The 20,127-nt window shown below is 33.7% G+C and overlaps 3 protein-coding genes across 3 annotated transcripts in view; all 3 read right to left on the bottom strand.

The window, feature by feature from the left end:
• Positions 1-1,074: 1,074 nt before the first annotated feature.
• LOC125051060 lies at positions 1,075-3,953 on the bottom strand. The gene is made up of 7 exons (XM_047651201.1): positions 3,824-3,953; positions 3,050-3,167; positions 2,414-2,553; positions 2,177-2,237; positions 1,953-2,070; positions 1,713-1,808; positions 1,075-1,202 (listed from the first exon to the last, which is right to left on the bottom strand). Exons 1-7 carry the CDS (start codon positions 3,903-3,905, stop codon positions 1,137-1,139), a joined length of 681 nt encoding a protein of 226 aa, XP_047507157.1. The 5' UTR covers positions 3,906-3,953; the 3' UTR covers positions 1,075-1,136.
• A 5,104-nt stretch (positions 3,954-9,057) lies between these two features.
• Positions 9,058-12,539, bottom strand: LOC125050996. Its single transcript, XM_047651112.1, has 8 exons — positions 12,493-12,539; positions 12,264-12,343; positions 11,719-11,851; positions 10,726-10,865; positions 10,288-10,348; positions 9,992-10,106; positions 9,723-9,818; positions 9,058-9,207 (listed from the first exon to the last, which is right to left on the bottom strand). Exons 2-8 carry the CDS (start codon positions 12,328-12,330, stop codon positions 9,124-9,126), a joined length of 696 nt encoding a protein of 231 aa, XP_047507068.1. The 5' UTR covers positions 12,331-12,343; positions 12,493-12,539; the 3' UTR covers positions 9,058-9,123.
• A 245-nt stretch (positions 12,540-12,784) lies between these two features.
• LOC125051073 (acetylcholinesterase-like) overlaps positions 12,785-20,127 on the bottom strand; it is a 29,769-nt gene continuing 22,426 nt past the window's right edge. The window contains exons 3-5 of the mRNA XM_047651220.1: positions 15,868-17,668; positions 15,583-15,758; positions 12,785-15,173 (exon numbers count right to left, since the gene is read on the bottom strand). Of these exons, the coding sequence (XP_047507176.1) occupies positions 15,037-15,173; positions 15,583-15,758; positions 15,868-17,639 (2,085 nt within the window). The 5' untranslated portion in view covers positions 17,640-17,668 and the 3' untranslated portion in view covers positions 12,785-15,036. The remainder of the gene's footprint in view (positions 15,174-15,582; positions 15,759-15,867; positions 17,669-20,127) is intronic.

Raw genomic sequence — 20,127 nt, 5'->3', positions numbered from 1 at the left:
GGCTTGCGGAAATCGTCAGATTATATATTTTTCATTATTCTTGAATTATTTCCTTCAAAATAAAATAAAAATTAGCTACGCTCGAGAATGTCGAGATGACGGTTTTTTTTTACAACTTTGTTGCCCTCCCCTTTTTTTCCGTCACTCTCAAATTGTCAGATTAGTGGAATATACACTTTTTAGGATGTAATTAACTCACCCTACCTTAATCTGACGCGCTCGGGAATTTCTGATGGTCAATTTTTTTTTACTAATCTGATCCTGTCTCCTTCACGGGCGGCCTTATATATGGGCCTCATATTTTGTGGAGGTACTTAACCGGGTACAAGGTATCCCCCTATATATTAATCTGCCGCCCTTTAGTAAATCCCGAAATCCCCTCTTGGGCTCCCCTACCATAATAATAAAGAAGTATCATTTAATCCTTGAAACATTTACAAAATATACACACACTTAAAATAAATAAATTATGGATTGTATTGATATTAGGACGATAATTGGGGAGGAGAGTGAATATGTTTACGATAGCTCGAAATAGGGATGCTCGATGATGGTCTCAGCACCTGCACGACCAATGCTACTTACGAAAAATGTAAGTCTTCTATGAACGCATCCACAAATCAGGTTTATTAAAATCCTGAACTCGTATTCATTCGCTGCGCACCGGACGTTCACTTCGTAGTCTCGCCCGCTCTTTCTCTCTCACGCTTTCTCACTACTCTTTATCAACAAAGAAATAGATTAAAAGGTTCTTCTTTACCAAAATTACTTTACATTCAGTCAGTTGATAAAAAATATTGAAATATGTAATGTTCGGTTTTCGATAAATATCGAACATCGATATTGGGCTTTCGATTATGATATTGATGTCAAAATCGATGTTTTTCTAATATCGATCATCCCTAGCTCGAAGGCACTGTCCTCTCCTAACACTGATTTTACAAGAACAGCTTTAAGGCTTGATATTATGCTCTTTATTAGTATGAAAAATAAAGTGTTATTGAGAGTAATCCGTTTATAACTGACTTTAAAATGGTTTATGGCATAAAATAATAAGGAGTAAAAAATCATAAATTTATCAAAAATCATATATTTCATCAGAAAATAATATTAACATACACAAGTACAGTAAACAATTAACGGTTCAGGAGGTACTGAGCAACGGTCCTGATGACAGTTCCGAGGACACGGTTGATGTCACTCTGAAACAAAAGTAATCATTAGAAATACGCTTTTAAAAAACTTATAACAAGTGGGATAGGTCAACCAACTGTATATTGTAATTGATTGCAACTCATGTTTAACCTCGTTACAGACAAACTCAATTTAAATAAGTATTAGAATTGTAAAATCCAATCTTATACTATAAATATGATAATACAATTTACGATAGTTGACCCGCTATTATTTTTAACGAATTATATTTCTTTAACAAATATAAAGGCAAATGTCGCAAGACCCTGAAAAATTCGCGTTTATATTCGTTTAAAAAGATTTATTTAAATTAAGATTAGTACTTAAGTTAACAAAGGACAATATTATGATTGTCGTAATTATAATCTATATATTTATATTCTGAAACCATTATGGTTTCAGTTGGCACAGAAGGCTTATCACCTACATGCTTTTTTAATTTTTAATTAATATAGTCGAAAAAATTGGTTTAATTCATCTTCCAAAGGAGTATTTCAATCAAATTAGATTATTATTACCTCGTTATCCTTGATCCAGGCGGGGATTCTTTCGTTGATGAAAACGTTAACACGTTCACTAAGGTCGTTTTCTTGAACGATGACTTCAATCTCAGCCTAAAAAGTATTACAATTTTATAGTAAGCGTAGTTCTACTTAAACAAGAATGTATAGTAACTTGAGTTGTTAAAATAATGTAGCGTTCACCGGTACCAGTAAAATTTCATTAATATGTCTAAATGTCAATATGTCTAAACTCACCTCAAGTCCTGCAAGGTCAAAACGAGCTTCGAGGGAGTCAATGTTGATGGCACCACCCGCAAGAATGTCAATGGTCACGTAAGCTTCACCGGAAAGACGGACACCGGAGATTTTCAGGCTAAAAAAATCCGATTTATATATTCACGCATTGCATAAACATAACAACTATGTGTACTAAGTCATATCAGTTTTATATTGAAATATAAAAGGGTATTGAATCTTACGAGCCAGCGAGTTCAGAGTTGAGGTTTCGGGATAGCAGCAAACCATTGATTTTGGCATTTCCTAGAAAGAAAAAAAACATATATCAGCTTTACAACATTAACGGAAACTAAATAGAATCTAAAAGTAACAAAATTAAAGTTAATTGGTAACGTGTTCCAATAGTTTGCTATTTATTATTAATATTTATACATTTTAATATTGTTTTGATATTAAGTACACTCATTACACACACTTACCAAGGCTGAATGCGAGCTCGGGGAGTTCTAAGTCGTAACGGAATCGGTTGAAGATGTTAGAGTAGTCCAATTTGTGGATTACGATGTTGCTGGCACCAGTGATCTCCAGTTCTTCCACCAAGTATTGGAGGTTAACGTGTCTGTAATAAGATAATTGAACATTCAACATTAAAACTAAAACAGTAACTATAAAATAATATTGGACGTATGTCCCTAAGTAAATAGAAATTACTTCAGTTCTTCCGACTCTCCTCTTCTAAATTATGTGGTAATAAAAACTTGTATTGTGCGAATGGTAGACTATGTGTGGATTTGTGTGTGTGAATGTGTAATGTATAATAACTAACAGCTATCTAATCCTCCAATTCTGTATAACTTAAATTTTGCCGCCATTGGTATAATTGTTGCTTCAACCCATGAAGACTAAGCGGGTTAATATTACTTTACTTATATGAAAAAAATATTATTTTTTCTTCAAAGATTACTATTGAAGATAGATCTAGATCTAAGTACATTATAGTGTTCTCTTCGCCGCGCCGACCCGACTACGGCTTTCATGTACGGAATTTCCAGATTAGCTTAGGATGTAATTATGACCTGATAGTCTATCATCATAATGAATTGCACAATACTCACGGTAGGTAGACTACTTCGCGATCACTGCGGGCTACAATGAATGGGTCATAATTGTTGTCGAGGATCAGCTGACGGAAAAGCTCAATGATCCTTTTCAGGTTGCCAACAAAGTCGCGCCCTGAAAACCATTATCTTTTATAAAATATTCAAAACATTCAGCACCTATTTTAGTTGCATATATGTATATATAGAGTTTTTTGGTCTAGTAGCTTCAGTGTGTAACTCTCATCCCTGATATCGTATGTTCGATCCCCAGCTGCGCATTTAACATTCGCTCGAACGGTGAAGGAAAACTTCGTGAGGAAACCTGCTAGACCCAAAAAGTCGATGGCGTGTGTCAGGCACAGAGGGCTAATCACCTACTTGCTTATAAGATACAGAAATCTGAGGCCCAGACAGATTTTTTTGATTAATATGTATATATAAATCTCCGTGTTACCGTAAGGAAATAATTATGAACATTATTAAGTCTACCTAATTAACTCTAGACATGTATCACAAATGAAGTAAGCCCTGCAGTGATTACTAAAGGAATTATCTCTAGTCCAGGCAAGTCGTACATTTATAAATAAATGTATCAATGTATTAATTTATTATTGTACACTATCAACCAATGTAACCACAAAACAAGCATAAAAATTTAAATACTTAAATTTCTATAGAGAGGAATATTCTAATTTAATGTTATTAACTAAAGAGACATAAATAATTGTTACCAAAAAATTCAGATTCGTTACTTTAAAGAGAAAATATTTCTCCGTAATACACACATACCTTGGAGCTCAGAAACCTGAGCTTCAGGGAAAGCCGAGGCTCCGGCGACGAGGAGAGCGAGTCCGAATACGAGGAATTTCATCTTGTCTGACTGTATGTAAAAAAAATCTTTGAAGTAACTGGTATGTAATGATATCCTTAAATTGAATTTGCCCATACATTACGGTTATTATCTGAATTTTTATATAATGCATGTAAAATTTAACACATTTAATTTTTGACCATAAACCATATAATATATAAATATTAAATATATAGTAATTAAAAAATGTGGAAGTAATTATTAAATTTGAATATGAATAAATATATATTTCGTAAATGAAGACAAAATAAGCTTAAATCTAAGTTCAATTAAGAATTCAAATTGATCTTTAACTTACCTGGTGCAAGCACGTAATGTTGCATGCAAAAAAAGTGTCAACTTTTATACGTTTTCAATAGCTGGGTGCTATCTGATAATTTAGCATTAATCCATTTTAGATACATTCTTAATCTTTGATATTAATTATCATCATTAATTGTTATGTAATTCACAATTGGTACTCCGTGAACATTGTTATTTTTTTCTAGTTAATATTAATTAATATACGTTCAATAATTTTGATTATTTTTCCGACCCTAATGTCGGCCAATAGAATTGCACCATTCGACGTCACGTGGTACAACCTACATGGTATTATACTGAAAATTTTTTGCGAAAATTTTCTCTGGTCGTTGCTTCAAGAAAAGTATTAAGTAGTTGTTTTATTCATTATGAAATTCTTATTTGTTAACTGTACATTTCGTCTCATGGTGCAATTGTATTGGCCGACATTTGGGTCGGAAAAATAATCCCCCGAATACCACTCGAGCTTCAAAATTATCTGGTATTTCCCTCAAGGTTCCCTGCAAACAAATATGTTGTCATGACGACTGTCGTCGTCATGACAACTATATTAATTGTTTGCAACGAACCTATCGGGAAATACCCGATAATTTTGAAGCTCTTGTGGTATTACATATGATTATTTTTCCGACCCAAATATCGACCAATAGAATTGCACCATTCGACGTCACGTGGTACAACCTACATGGTATTATACTGATAATTTTTTGAAAATTTTCTCTGGTCGTTGCTTCAAGAAAAGTATTAAGTAGTTGTTTTATTCATTATGAAATTCTTATTTGTTAACTGTACATTTCGTCTCATGGTGCAATTCTATTGGCCGACATTTGGGTCGGAAAAATAATCCCCCGAATACCACACGAGCTTCAAAATTATCTGGCATTTCCCTCAAGGTTCCCTGCAAACAAATATAGTCGTCATGACGACTATATTTGTTTGCAACTAACCTATCGGGAAATACCCGATAATTTTGAAGCTCTTGTGGTATTATAAGTGAGAATCCCAAGATACGACATATCGCCGTTGATATGGTACGCCAATATTAATTGTGTCGTCGTTAGATGATGGTAGTTGTTCAAACAATGTTATAAGAAATATGTAAATGTGTACTAAACGTTACTTCTCTGAGCGTTATTAAAGTTTTTGCCGCTCACCACCACTATGTACCAGCTACCCGCTGAAGTATTTCCGAACCAATTCGAATTAGGGTCCTTCAAGAAAAGATTAGCAACGCACTCGCAACCCCTTTGGCATTGAAAGTGTCTATGGGGTTCACTTAAAATCAGCCCATATTAATAAACATGTTTTTATTTCTTATCCGAATAAAATTATCAGTTAATTTTGAACAAAACTTACCTTGATATAATTTTATTTTAAAGGATATGTTTTCAAAATAATTCCGCAGTAACTGAAACGCGATTCTCAATCATTAATGCAGATGACACCGGGGTGCACAGCTAATTATTAAATTACGATAAAATGCATTTATTACTAACAATATTTGGAATTTGAACCGAACAGCTCAGATAATATTATGACGACAATTTAAAAGACAGTTTTACATTTCTTCTAATATACAGCATTCTTGAAGTTGTTCATTACTAAGATCGAACCCTTTTCAAAACGTACTTGACTTTTTATAAATTATGGGTGCCTTAATTTTGATCGACTACAAAATTGTACTTCAAGAAAAGCGATAACTAAGCCATAAATTAAAATATGTTTATACTAATACAATCAGTATAAATCAGTGATTCCCAAAGTGGTCTATATCGACCCCTAGGAGTCTATGACAACCTGCAAGGGGTCTACGTCAGCGAAAAAAATTTTGGGGGTCCATGAAATGAAAATGGAGAAGAAAAAGATTAACCCTTACAAATTTGACGCGCTACGTATATTTTGCATAACAGATACAACATTTTATTTTGAGTAGTTTTAATTTAAATTCAATTAATAAATGTATAAATTAAAATGTGTTTTACTTTAAGTTTTACCACTAAACTTCACTAAAGTTAGAAATTTACAGGAAATCAATATATAGCAAGGGGTCTACGACACAAAAAAGTTTGGGGAACTCTGGTATAAATTAACCCGGAATTGTATTGTTTTCACACATTTAAAAAAAAATATTTGCTTGGGAGCGACTTTCTTTTACCTGTTATTATGAGATGTTGAAATCATCCTCATCAGCAACAGATAGTTGCATACCTGGGCCATGTGTTGCGACATGACCGGTATCACCTCCTGCAATCTAGTATGATGGGTAAACGGCGCGTTAGTCGTAGGAAAAAATCGTAACATTAGTGAGTAGGGTATTGCGACGGCGAAAGAATTGCTGCTTCTGGCACTCGACAACACACTCTTCACAAGACTGAGGGCTAACCTCCAGTAGCGGAGAGGAACCAAAAGAAAGAGAAGATAATCATTCGGTTTTTTCGAATGACGGATATATAAAAATGAATTCGGGCCCTTAATAAGAGAAAATTCTTTATATGTAGACATCGGGTGGTGTAAGATGCTTGAAGTTACACACCGAGCAAAATCGTATATCCTGTAGACAGCTGAGTGTGTTTGAAGAAAAGACTGAAGCTGCATTAACGAGCATTCCTTATCCATAACTCTTCTAATGAATTTTATAAACAACAAATCGTTTGCTTAATGCGTTGGTACTAGGTATATTTTTCTATAAAGGCATTAATCTAGTTACCTATTTATTTTTAGCTTATACCACTTGATTATAATAGAAAATATGTTGAATTAGTCTTTATTATTTTTATTTGAAATTAATCTTTATTATAAGGAACATACTGGCAGGTACATCAGTATTTCATAGATTTGATAAAAGAAGCGATTACAATTTATTACTGATTAGACTTCCGTTCATTTGTTTTTTATACAGATAGTAATAATCCATTGACGTGCTATTTCCTCTTGTTAATTATAATAAACTTCATACTTTATCTAATAAATTTACTGCTACATACATATAGTTTAATTCATTATTAGGCGAGATACATAAAATTTCTCATGTTTATATATCTATAATTTATTTAATCTAAAATGTATTCTTAGATACAAAACAGTTTATACAATCCTAGGCCTGTGCCTTCTATGCCTTGTCAGGCAGCGACGTCGTCGTCTTTTTGAGTCTAGGTATGACAATTTCCTCTGGATGTTTTCCTTCACCGTACGATAACTAGATTAGGTAGATTAAATTGTGATTGGTCAATATGTCTAGCTAAACACGCGTTAACTAGCGATATGATACGTCCTTTTTGTTAACGTCCCCAGAGTAGTTGTGAGCTCAGAGTGACATGTATATTACTTTAAATCTAAACCTCAATATATTTAAGACGAGAAAGATAATGCTTCATACTGTTGCAAAAGATAATAACTGACAAGATATTTGCCTCGTTCTGGGGAAATAAGTATTTAATGTGATTCGGAATACGTAGGCGACATCCAGGGGTAGGGTGATTTTTAAATTCCTAATTGACATAGTTTAAAAAAATAAAATAAGTGCATATTTATTAGATGCCGTTCAAACACGAAACTGGGACGGTACTTCCAACAGCTATTGCAGTCGCGATTGCAGTCCCGACTACAATGTTGAGTTACGTTACGTTTACGTCACATTTGGAGTACCATAGGGCAGACACCTATTTTTGTTGTTTTAACGACCTGCCCTGCGATTTTGTAACTCACTTTTCTGAAAAGGTGGGAGCTTGTAGTTTATTGTTTATTAGAATGCCAAATCATAAATTCGCCGATGCGAAAACCGCTGTGTGAGTTCGAAAAGTGAGTTACAGAATCGAAGGGCTGTGCAATCTGCCACTAGACAACGGAAAACGCATTTGCCGATGATACTTCTATTATATTTCATACTAAACGGTATAAATTGCATTTCCAACTGACTTCAAAACAATCTGCTCAGCCTAAATCTTAGGAACTAATCTACTAAATATCTCGGAGTAATAATAGACCGATATATTACTTGGGAAAAGCTCAGTCTTCCAGGGTCTAATGTATATCTTCAATCGACTAAAATGAGTAGGTGAAGACGCAGTTATTAGAATAATTTACTTAGCACTTTGTCAGTCCATTCTAACATACTGTCTACCTGCATGGGGAGGAACGGCTGCATCTATGAGTACCTACACTGATCATGTTGGCAGACATGCACAAAGAGCAATGCTTAAAGTAGCCTATCGCAGTCCGTTTAGATGTCTCACAGTCTAACTCCACCTAGAAACAAAAACCTATTCAGTAAGAAAGCTATACATCTTAGCGGTCTGTTTAAGATAACTAACAAACTCCCATAACCAACAGACGTTTTTTATTCCCGATGCCAAAACAAAGGACTGTATTTAATCAACGCTTTTTTGCATTTACTTTTTAAAAAAAAATCTTCCGATCTATGGATTCTGAGATAGACAAACTATCCAGATATAAAATCACGAAACGCATAAAAAACATGCTAGCCGATTTGGTTTTTGATTCTGCAGAGACACACACGCCCATTCACATAATCATACATTCACGCATACCTACGGTCTTACAAGATTTTTGTTTAATTAGATCTAACACTAAGACTATTTTTTCTTTCTTTTAAATTGTCTTAAACATGCACCATGTATCACGGTGTGATTGCAATCTAGTAACTTGTTAACCACAACACAGGGGCTCACTAGCGTAAGATTTTTTCACAACCATATTTCTTTGTATTATTATTATGTACTGTGGGATAGTTCCATTGTTCTGTGAACGAGGTGCGCTTCTAATCTCATGAACGTTTTAAAATTAAGGCTTAAAATAAAGGGTAAGGGCATCTACCACATAAAAAAACAAATATTATAAATATTCTTTATTCAGGTGTTGAAAGAAGTTTTAACATACTAATCGGGTGACTTATGATTTAAGCGACGGGTCTTGGTCTGTTGTCGAGGTACAACTGAGCGATGAATCTGATAGCACCAGCAATGACTCTGTTGATGTCGCTCTGAAATAAAACAAATATGTTAAAAATATATGGCTAACATCTATTTACGCGACGTTGCTTTTTTACGCAATTATACACGGAATGTAACCTAAATTCTACAATTAATTATTTTGTGTCGCTTGTGTCGATCTAAAAATAGTTAGATAGAGAGACAGACAATAATGCGATTGGTAACACAATCTACGAAATATATTAAAACTTATTTAGGTTAATTTTTTATTTAAGGTATGTTTACAAAAATGTTGTATATATTAATGTATTATTATATAATGTTAGTCTGTGTTATTGAGGAGAAATTCTTTTTTTGTGCTTATAGGTAGCAGTTATAAATCTAAATTCCTGGACTATAGCCATTGTAATGAATGAATAATTGTAATTTGTTCTTTATCGGAAGATCTTTCTTATTTTTTTCGTTTTCACCTCTCTTACATATAAGAAATCGATTATATCTCTGTGGCATTTGCTTTAAGTGATATCACTTGGTCCAAAGAAACATTAATTATTATTCCACATACCTCGTTGTCCTCCAAGAAGTTGGGGATTCTGACGTTGAGTAAGTTGTTAAGCCATTCGCTGAGGTCATTGTCCAACACTTCGAGGGTGATGTCAGACTAAAAAAATAGAGTTATTAAATAACAAAATATTACAATCATTAAAGGCAAAAATAAAATACAACAAAGAGAATTATTGTTTTGAATCATGTGTTAAAATATGAATAATGTATATTCCTTGTATACTGAAAGTTGAATGTTTAAATGTAAAACTAATATTATAAAAATAATACCTTGATTGACTTGATGCTAAGGTTGGCCACGAGCTCAGTGATGGTGACAGAACCGGTGATGATGTTAGCTTGGACGTATGCCTCTCCAGCCAGGCGACCGTTCGAGATGGTCAATCTAAAATGTTACAGTATATGTAGTAACACATTTTATTAATAAAGTTCAAACAAATGCATTGCTGTGTTTGTCCGTTTGTGGCTCGATTTCGACAAGACATTTTAATCAAACATCTTATACTGATTAATTTGTAATCGTTAATTTAATAACATATTTTTATAAATATAGAAAAAAAACTCACTTTCCGGCCAATTTAGCGTTGACGTTGTTGGAAACGACTGTGCCAGAGATACCAGAGTCGGCTGAAAAAAATATTTTAATTATAATAATGGTAATTAAGAACTTAACACGAATTATAAATGAAAATAAGACAAAGATGTTATGAAAGTCAATACGTCTAATTTGGTCAAATTTAAGAAAATTATTAAAAGCGTCATTGCACTGTTATCCTATGGGTCTTGGCCTCTGATTGCATCAGTTCTGGGTCTCTCAGGAAACATCTAGACTCGTCTTCGTCATCGAGAGCTCTCAATCACCAGTAAGAGAGTTTTCCTCACGATGTGTATCTTTATATATTAATTGCGCTTATAGAAAGAATCCGTTGGCGCTAAGTCGGGATTTCACTACGCCAACACTGATTCTTGTTAATCCTATATGACTAATGACGTAAAACACATACCGATGACGAAGTCAAGTTCAGGGAGTTCCAAGTCGTAACGTAATCTGCTGAAGACGTTGGAGTAGTCCAAGGTGTGGATGACGATGTTGCTGAGACCACTGAAATTGAGACCTTCAACGAAGAGTCGGACGTTCAGGTATCTACAAGGAAATATAAGATTTACTACTCTACAAAAACAGGACATTCTTCGAATGCCGTTTCTACTGTCCTAACTGTGTCTTCGATTGGGACCCGACATGGAATATATATTAAGAAGACGATTTAATAATTACTAGTAAGTGTTTCATTTAAATAACCGACAAGTGTTTTGACCAAGCTCTGCCCTGCGATTCTGTAACTCACTTTTCGAACTCACACAGCGGTTTTCGCATCGGCGGTCGCTCTAAAATCAGTCGTGAAGCAGTCATTTTATGATTTGGCATTCTGATAAACAATAAACTACAAGCTCCCACCTTTTCAGAATGCTAAATCATAAAATGACTGCTTCACGACTGATTTGCCGATGCGAAAACAGCTGTGTGAGTTCGAAAAGTGAGTTACAGAATCGCAGGGCTGATCAATTTGTTCTATTAATATATGTATATCTATCACACGTGTTGCGATTATGTAAAATAAATAAATGGGACAGTTCTATGTTTCGAAAAAATTTGCTTTGTATTTTCATTTGCATGATACGACAACAATTTATTTTTCTCGATTTTTTTTTTAAAGACAATTCACACCTAGTCCCATGCTAAGCTGGTGAAGCTTGTGTTATGGGTACTAGGCAACGGATATACATACATATTATAGATAGATAGACATATAAATACATATTTAAACACCCAAGACCTAAGCACAGCACCAAATACTCATCACATCGATGTTCGTCTCAGCCGGGGATCGAACCCGGGACCCATTGCTTCGCAGTCATGGGTACTAACCACTAGACCAATGAGTCGTCTAAACGTTACGTCTTTAAACGTTACTATACTAACGTCCAAAACTACTTACGGGAAACGAGCAATAGCACGGTCAGCCCTTGCGACGACAATTGGGTCTAGCTCATTTCTGACCATGTAGCGTTTGATAGCTTCAATAGCCTTTCTCAGGTTCACAGCAAAGAGTTCTCCCTCACTCTGATGTCCTAAAGTAAAGTGACATTTACAAGACAGGAAATTTCAAGGCAGAGAAATGTTTTTTTTTTGTGATTTGTGAGGGTAAGATATAGGAACCCCTACTACTATTCGATCTCTTACATATCTAAGCAACTGAGTACTTTTAGCTAACATTCAGCGGAGCATAGGCGTTTGGCTATAATTAGCATATTATGGCCTTCCGATTCGTCAAATATATAAAAATAAACAACTCAAACATGAGTATTCCGCAGTTTATACTAGAGTATAATAGTATATATCTATTATAAATATCTATTGTTATATAGTAGATATATTATAATTTTCTGGATCCAAATGTCCAGCTATTACTAGGAACATACAACCATCTTACATTCCGCTTTTCATCTGCTCTGCTATTAAGTTAACAAACAATTTACAAACCTTGAATGTCGGGGAAAGCCGATGAACCGGCAACGAGGAGAGCAAGTCCAAGAACGAGGAATTTCATTTTGACTGATTTACTGAAAATAAATATAAAGTCGCAAATTTGTAAAAACAAAAATAAAAAAATTGATATCAAAAACTTAAGGTTTTCTTATCATTAAGTAAAAAAGTTAAGTCACAAATAAAAACTAGTTTTAAGAAGAAAATAGAAAGTCCAGTGGCTTACCTTATTCAATCTACAATGTACTTTACTATCTAAATCGTCCCTTATATACTGCTAATATATATTCGTGATCGATAAAATAACATTTATATGGTAATCCATTTTAAGATATTGATAAGCTCTGATAATCATTATCTTAGTTTATAATGTTTGTCCATTTTCCAAAAACTTACGTAACAAACATTTTATGGTAGGTACTTATTTATTTATAAATGTTGTGTGGAGGGACTGTTCAACCCACATTAAGTAAATACTCCGCTCCGAATCCCTCTCCAAAAAAAGGAATAAAACATAATTTATGTACAAGCATTTATTTTCATAATAACTAAACATAAATGCGAACATTCAATAATAGCACTAATGTTTACTTCACTATAAGAATAAAAACAATTATTTAAATTATAATAAGCATTGCTTAGGCCTATAGTGTTTGTGTTTAAGCTACATAATAGGCCTTTTGGTACATAGACGAAATTCTATCGCGAAGCCGATATACAAGAACGTTCTATCGAAAATGAAGGCAACTATTATTTTAAAATTATTTATTCGATATATGCACGTCTCGCATTTTGTGTATTTAGAGGACATAATTAAACGAGTTTATTGGTTGAAAGAATTATTTCAGATCTTTTGAAACATATATTAGGATGTAATTGTCGAGATACTTTAATATATTATAACTTTTCAGCCATAGTTATTATTACAATTAAGAAGGTAACTTACGCGATTTGTTAAAATTTCCGTTAACTTTTGGCACTACAAAGCTATTATCCTAAAAATTTCAAATAAAAAATTAAGTGCATTTATTTCAGAAGAAGACTACAACTACATTTACCTATATTACGTGTATCAATATTATATAAAAGTGAACAAGAGGCACTCTATAGGTTTATACGCAGGTTCAAATAAGCGTAGTCCTTGAAACATTGAACGTGAAAATACATGACTATATTAATCTATCAGCCCACAAATATTACATCGTTTAAGCCAAGCAGGGGACAGTCCATTAGTTTTTCTTAAGAACCGTCCACAGATATTAAAGTTTTCTTACAAATATACAGTTCATATACACAGAACGAAACCAAAGTTTCTACGTGAAATTATACATTTCTATCTCATAGAGTATCGTCTTTCACAACAGGTTATTTGATAGCACCCGGTTCTTGAAATAATAAAGACAAGAGACTCGGGCTTTTACGATAAATTCTACTTAGGTTACATTACCTTATTTACACTAATTGTTAATAAATGCCTCTTTCACTGTCTATCAGTATTTATTTACTCCACTTAAAACGCAACAGCCACTTTTAGGTAAGTATTCTGTAATCTAAACACTTGTTATTTTCTGAGATTTTTGACAACGTTTAACTACACTTGGTAATCTATCTTTTATTACTCATTTACTCGATTCCGTTTAATAAGGATAGTGAAAGAGGAATAATCTAATTTAGAAGTAGATAATAAATGTTTATCTACTTTTGAAATACAGTGAGGCTGAATTTATAAAACATTCCAAATTTAGGACTAGAAATTTAAATTTGTTAACATAATTATCAATACTTATTTCGTAAACACCAATATTCGAAAGCTGAATCGCTGTACCTAACTAGTAACTACCGAGCCTAAAAATTCTACTTTATATGATCTTACGGGTATTATAAATATTCAATCCAAAAGCAAGTCTAACCTGAACGAATTAAGACTGAATATTGTATTTTAATTTTTCATTTTTCATTTGCTATAGAGAGTTCAGATAAACAATCATTCAGTAGAAAATTTTAATATTACCTCTATAGTACGTAATTGGTTCTGACCTCAGCCTAGCTATTTTCATATTCTTTGTTCGAAATATTTTTATTATATTTTTATATAGATTGCTCTTTTCCAATACGTTATTTTCATATTGGTTTAAACCTCAAACGTACAACTTTCTAATATTGGTCCGCTACATAGTAATGAAATGATCGTATTAACCTATGTAAGGCTTGTATCATTTCACTGGCCTTGCGTGATATGTATTGCATTAGAGGCGTTAAAGCTAACACATTGTTCCTTCTACATCTTGCTAAAACACATTTTCAACTGTATGCTCATATACAAGATCCCCTTTAAATGAGCATGCGCGTTATCACTTTCTTAAAACATTCGAAGATATGTAAAGACTTAGAATTACAAGTTTATCGCTACATACTTCTAAAATTTGTTAGTAACAAGTGATATGTTGAAGGAGATACTATACTCCTCATAGACAACATAGATGGATATCCAATAACACTTATAAAGCAGAAGGTTAGGCAACATAACCACTAGATAACTTACAGAACAATACTAAAATATCTTACATTTAAAACAATATTTTACATATAAAAATAACTTTTTAAAATATTTCACATATATTTGTAACTCAAACATATAGGCCTTCAAAATTATATTTGCAACAACCATGATGTTTTAAATCTATTTCCAATTCTTATCGCGATGAACAATTGTCTATTAAACATTGAAATAACATTGTAAAAGCAAGAGTTAAGCGTTTGTACATAATTATTAGTTTAAGAATTTAAAATATTTGAACCACATTGTGTTTAAGCTAACCACTGAAATATAACTAAAGCCCACTGCAATGTACGAGGATTGGGACGCAGGTGCGATGTTCGTGCAGTTCTGCGGTGGATCCGGCTTACCTTTAATAATAATAATACAATTATTCAACGTAGATATTATAAAATCAGTGTTGGTTTAGTCTAACTCTCAACCCTAGATCCTGCGTTCGTTTAAAAAGGATTATTCATAATACATTTGCTATATAGGTAATGACTATTCATAACTGAGAAATCAATTTTATGAGTATTTACATATTTCGTAATAAAATTAAATATACTTCGTATAAATGGTACCTACTTAATTTTTTAAAATCCTAAATTTAAAAATATATATCTTAATTGGGAATACACACATCTATTTAATTAATGAAGTAGTTATCGATTTTATGTTTAGAAAGTGATACATGTATGAATCTGATCTGTTGGTCCAACTATTACTACGTTCACAGCATACTTCGTAATTGTGATATAATTTATGTTAAATACTTACTTGTTGCGACCATTAATTGAGGTATGTATTTCTGCCAAAATGCACATTGTTTGACTCGTAATCCACGTCCGACACTACTAGAATTCACTGCCAGAGAAAGATATTCTCTACCTGAAACTGTATGCACCGGCCACGGCTCCTTGATCATATCGCCACCAGCGTTTATTGACGGATTCCTGTAAGTGTTATACCCAATATTAATAATGAAAGAAACAATGATACAAAAGATCAGTTTATACAGAAATAGCATATAATTTCGATAAAGTTAATTATAAAAATACATACCCAGATCTTGCGAAATTTGCCCAATATTTCATAAGTCGTCTACTGAATTCTACTTCTTCTGGAGAATAGTTCTTTCCGGGATTTAACGGTTCTCCAAAAACATAATTAATTTCGTCAGCATGCATTACACCAGTCCAAGACGGCCATGGGTTGTTCTTGCTCCGGTGTTTATAGTAATACATGAAGACGTTATTACCAGTTTCCGCATATCGATGGGCGAACTCATTGACCCCACAGGTGAAATGGTAATCACCGACCATTTTATCCAGAGCGTTTCGATTTTTCACTGGATCTTCCGGGTTGATCCAATCTGTATATTCGAACACAATTGCTTGACGCGCAACATCATTGACGTAAGGATTTAGTTCTCTCACAGCTTGAAGATATTGTTCTCTAGATATGCCAACATTTTCCTCCTTTGGAAAGAGTTCTGTTAGATAGTACAATATGAAATAATAACCTTCTTCAGTGTTTGAACCTAGAAGAATGTTAGTCTTTTTAAAATTTTGGTGAGCTAGAGACCGACGTGGCATCTCATCTAAAAAGGATCCATCAATAATGGGCACAAATGGAAATTCACATATACCTAATGTTCCCCATTCGTTATTTACCAACTCGTCAGCGCTTTTCTCCCGTAAGCATTCTATCATTGGGCCTAGATCTGTTCTAGAGCTCGGACAATGTACTGCTTCTGCTAATCGCATTCCACGTAGAATACTCTCTTCTCTAGAAATAATAGCCCAAGGAGCTGTTGCAGCTCCAGATTGTAAAATTGCCTGGGAAAATAGATTCCTTGACAACGGTGAAAGTAAATGAAGTGAAACTGACACTGCTCCAGCTGATTCGCCAAACAGTGTTATGTTGTGTGGATTTCCTCCAAAATATGCAATATTATCTTTAACCCACTCCAAGGCCATTATTTGATCAAATAGACCTGCATTACCGGGAACATCAGCTGTATCAAAAAATAAGAATCCCAAAGATGCAACTCTATACTGCATAGATACGTACACAACATTTTCCTCAGACACAAGAATCTTAGGGTCATAAATATCCAAGGTGGCAGTTCCGGAATAAAATCCCCCGCCGAAGACCCAAAGCATTACGGCTGCATTTTTCGGACGTGGTCTCGGTGAAACTATATTTATATATAAGCAGTCTTCCTGCATATCTGTGTTGGGATTCCACATCACAGCACCGGGAAAATCCCCAAATACTGTATCTATAATTTGGACGCACGAATGTGGCAGTGTTGTTGTATTGAGTATTTCTTCACCCCAGCTTTCAACGGGTCTTGGGTGCCTGAACCTTAAGTCACCAATTGGCTTTTGAGCATATGGTATTCCAAACCAAGCATCTACTTTTTTCCCGGTTGCGGCTGTGAGTGTAATTCCCTTAACTCTTCCTTTTCTAGTTCGAACAATTAGTGGATCTTCTTCATCTGGTCCATAATGAGGTTCGTCAGCCATGAGTTCTTCGACTCGTTCATGATTAGAGTAGAATCGTTCATCGTGAGCTCGCTTAGAGGAGGTTTCAGTTTCTTCGAATTTGGCGCGCTTCGATGAAGTTTCGTGCTCGTCTATGCGCGGGAGGATCGTGTCAGATTCGGGATTGTATCTCACAGCTTCCCCATGGCCTCGGTAAGGCTGAGGAGGGGCTGGTATAGGGAAATGTGAGGCGTGCTCTGGTGCATGGTGCCGCGCTCGATGCTCGTGCGGGCTGGCCAACGCGCGAGCCAGCAGCGCCGCAAACGCTGCGACTAGCACACGCATGCCGCCTCTACACGTGCTCTAATCACGACCTGGAATATAGAGATAATAGATTAGTTTTTTATATGAATTTTAAGACAAATAGTTGTTAGGTTTTCATTGATCATAGAATTAAAGATCAATGAACTATGATGATATGAACTTTTCAGTCAACTTAATTTTTTCATTGCACGGTAAAAACATAAATAATTGTTATCCTTGTACAGAATATGTTTTTATTAATAAAAAGATCTAATACAAAATTATTAATTGATAATTACCTAACTCCGTTTACAATTAGGTAGCAACCTACCTACACATTTTCTCAAATTTCCGTTATCGAAACAAATTGGAAATTGCTTGTGTTTTGAGTTTTACTGACAATAATAGAGAAACTATATCATAACAATAGTTTTAAAACTGTTTTCTAGTACATAGTAACATTTTGCGTTGGTATTAGAAATATCTGTAATATTTTCAGAAAGATAATAAAAAAATTATTATAATCGGAGATTAAAACAAGTCCCAGATAACTATGTCATAATTATCTTAATCCTTTATTTTTAAAGAATGTATGAAGAAAAATCATTATTTTATAAATCTGTAAGTATATAGATAACATTTTAAATAAATGACTAGATGATCCGGTGAAATTATATCACAGTATCACCTACATATATATTTGTGTCAAAACTTAATACATACAACATTTTTAAATCAGACGAAAGAGTTCTGCCCTGCGATGCTATAAACAATAAACTACAAGCTCCCACCTTTTCAGAATGCCAAATCATAAAATGACTGCTTCACGACTGATTTGAGAGCGACCGCCGATGCGAAAACCGCTGTGTGAGTTCGAAAAGTGAGTTACAGAATCGCAGGGCAGACCTCATACTACAGCTATGAAACACAAATTTCTGAAGGCATCCCTAAATATATAACAACCATCTATTATTTATTTCTAAAAAGACAAATGACGTCAAAAATTTCCCGGCTTGGAACAGTTTTTATTCAAGTTAATCTTCTTTACGTATTATCTATTGTCCTCAACTTCCTAAATTATCAAGTCACAACACATCCATTTGTTAAGACAATATCTTGACGGCCGTTGTTTGAAATCTGTTTCTCTGATAACTTTGGACAAATCATGCTAACAAAATGAATGAATGAATGGTTTTAATTGGCACTATACTCTATATGACTCGAGATATTAAATTATTAAGCATAGATAAGTATATTGATAACAGATAATAACTTTGTTACCAGGTATAACATCTGGATATGTTTGAAGATAAAAATTACAGGTGGCTAATTACCGTATGTAAGTCTTATCTTCATTCTAGATTTAAATTGCATTTCATGAATTGATAAATCGTTTTTGTTAAATTGGAACATCGTAGGGGTCATTAAGATGTAAGTTCTTAGTCTTTTATTGACATAACTTTCACACATTTGATAATAAAACAATTTTTTACCGGATTGAAGTTATGTATTTACAATTATTTTTCATAATTTTAAATTTAACCGACGTTTCGCGTGCTTTACAGCGTGCGTGGTCACCGTGACAATTATTATGAAAAATAATTGTAAATACATAACTTCAATCCGGTAAAAAATTGTTTTATTATTAAATGTAAGTTCGTTTTTAATCAAATGAAAAAGTAACAAAATATTAACTTCCTGTTCGGTTCTATTTATTATAGTAATATAACTTTTAGATACTTAATGCATTTAGACTTGATTGAATGTCTTTAATTAACCAATTACGTTAGGAATATTTCATTTCAAGATCCTTTTGGAAATAGGTTTTTTAATGCTTTAAAATAAAAATTTGTAACACTATTGTTTGATCAAATAAAGTTCGACTGGTCTGCCTATATTAGTTCGAGGCAATTATCACCGGTAAATTAATCCATGTAGTTAATACATACATTGGAAATAGTTAGATAAAAAACGTAGCCTGAGTAACATTTAAATAAACATTTAATTATTAAAATTAACGAAAGTAAGAGCTTCTGGTTAAGACCATTAATCAAAAGAGTAATAAACTTGCTTGAAAATGAGTATTCTACAGAAAAGTTTAATGGGCCGATATATTCGCGTTACCAACGCAATGCTGCAGCGCTGGATGTGAATGCAATTCCAATGAATCAATCCGTTTGTGAATGAGCCGTAGAGCCTTTTGTTTATTGCATGGCATAATAAAAGTATCGCAATACAGCTAGGAAATGCTGCCAGCGTTTTAGGTACACTGGCCACAGAGACCAAATTTGTTTTAATTTTCTATATATTAATTATTATTATTACAGCCTTCTGAATATGTGATCATTTTTGGGTTTCAAGCAAGTGTTAAGCGCTGGGCCGGGCTTAGTATTGAGAATTGCACTATCAAACCACTAATCTAACACAGATGATGCCTGCTACTTTACGTATAAAGTAAATAGTTTGTCTTATACCAAAGTCGTTGATTTCTTATTCCTAAAACGAAAAGGTTTTTAGAAACTATTCCCAT

Source organism: Pieris napi, chromosome 7 (assembly GCF_905475465.1).
Source record: "Pieris napi chromosome 7, ilPieNapi1.2, whole genome shotgun sequence".
Lineage (NCBI taxonomy): Eukaryota > Metazoa > Arthropoda > Insecta > Lepidoptera > Pieridae > Pieris > Pieris napi.
The sequence above is the reverse complement of the archived record's forward strand: the minus strand, read 5'-3'. Positions and strand labels throughout refer to the sequence as shown.

Excerpts from the sequence above, each read along its gene's own strand:
- LOC125050996 (XM_047651112.1), bottom strand. The coding sequence starts at position 12,330 with ATGAAATTCCTCGTTCTTGGACTTGCTCTCCTCGTTGCCGGTTCATCG. Across the intron at positions 11,852-12,263 it reads GGCTTTCCCCGACATTCAAG|GACATCAGAGTGAGGGAGAA; the intron begins GTTTGTAAATTG and ends ACTTTACTTTAG. Across the intron at positions 10,349-10,725 it reads TGAACTTGACTTCGTCATCG|CCGACTCTGGTATCTCTGGC; the intron begins GTATGTGTTTTA and ends TATTTTTTTCAG.
- LOC125051060 (XM_047651201.1), bottom strand. The coding sequence starts at position 3,905 with ATGAAATTCCTCGTATTCGGACTCGCTCTCCTCGTCGCCGGAGCCTCG. Across the intron at positions 3,168-3,823 it reads TCAGGTTTCTGAGCTCCAAG|GGCGCGACTTTGTTGGCAAC; the intron begins GTATGTGTGTAT and ends AATGGTTTTCAG. Across the intron at positions 1,809-1,952 it reads TTGACCTTGCAGGACTTGAG|GCTGAGATTGAAGTCATCGT; the intron begins GTGAGTTTAGAC and ends AATACTTTTTAG.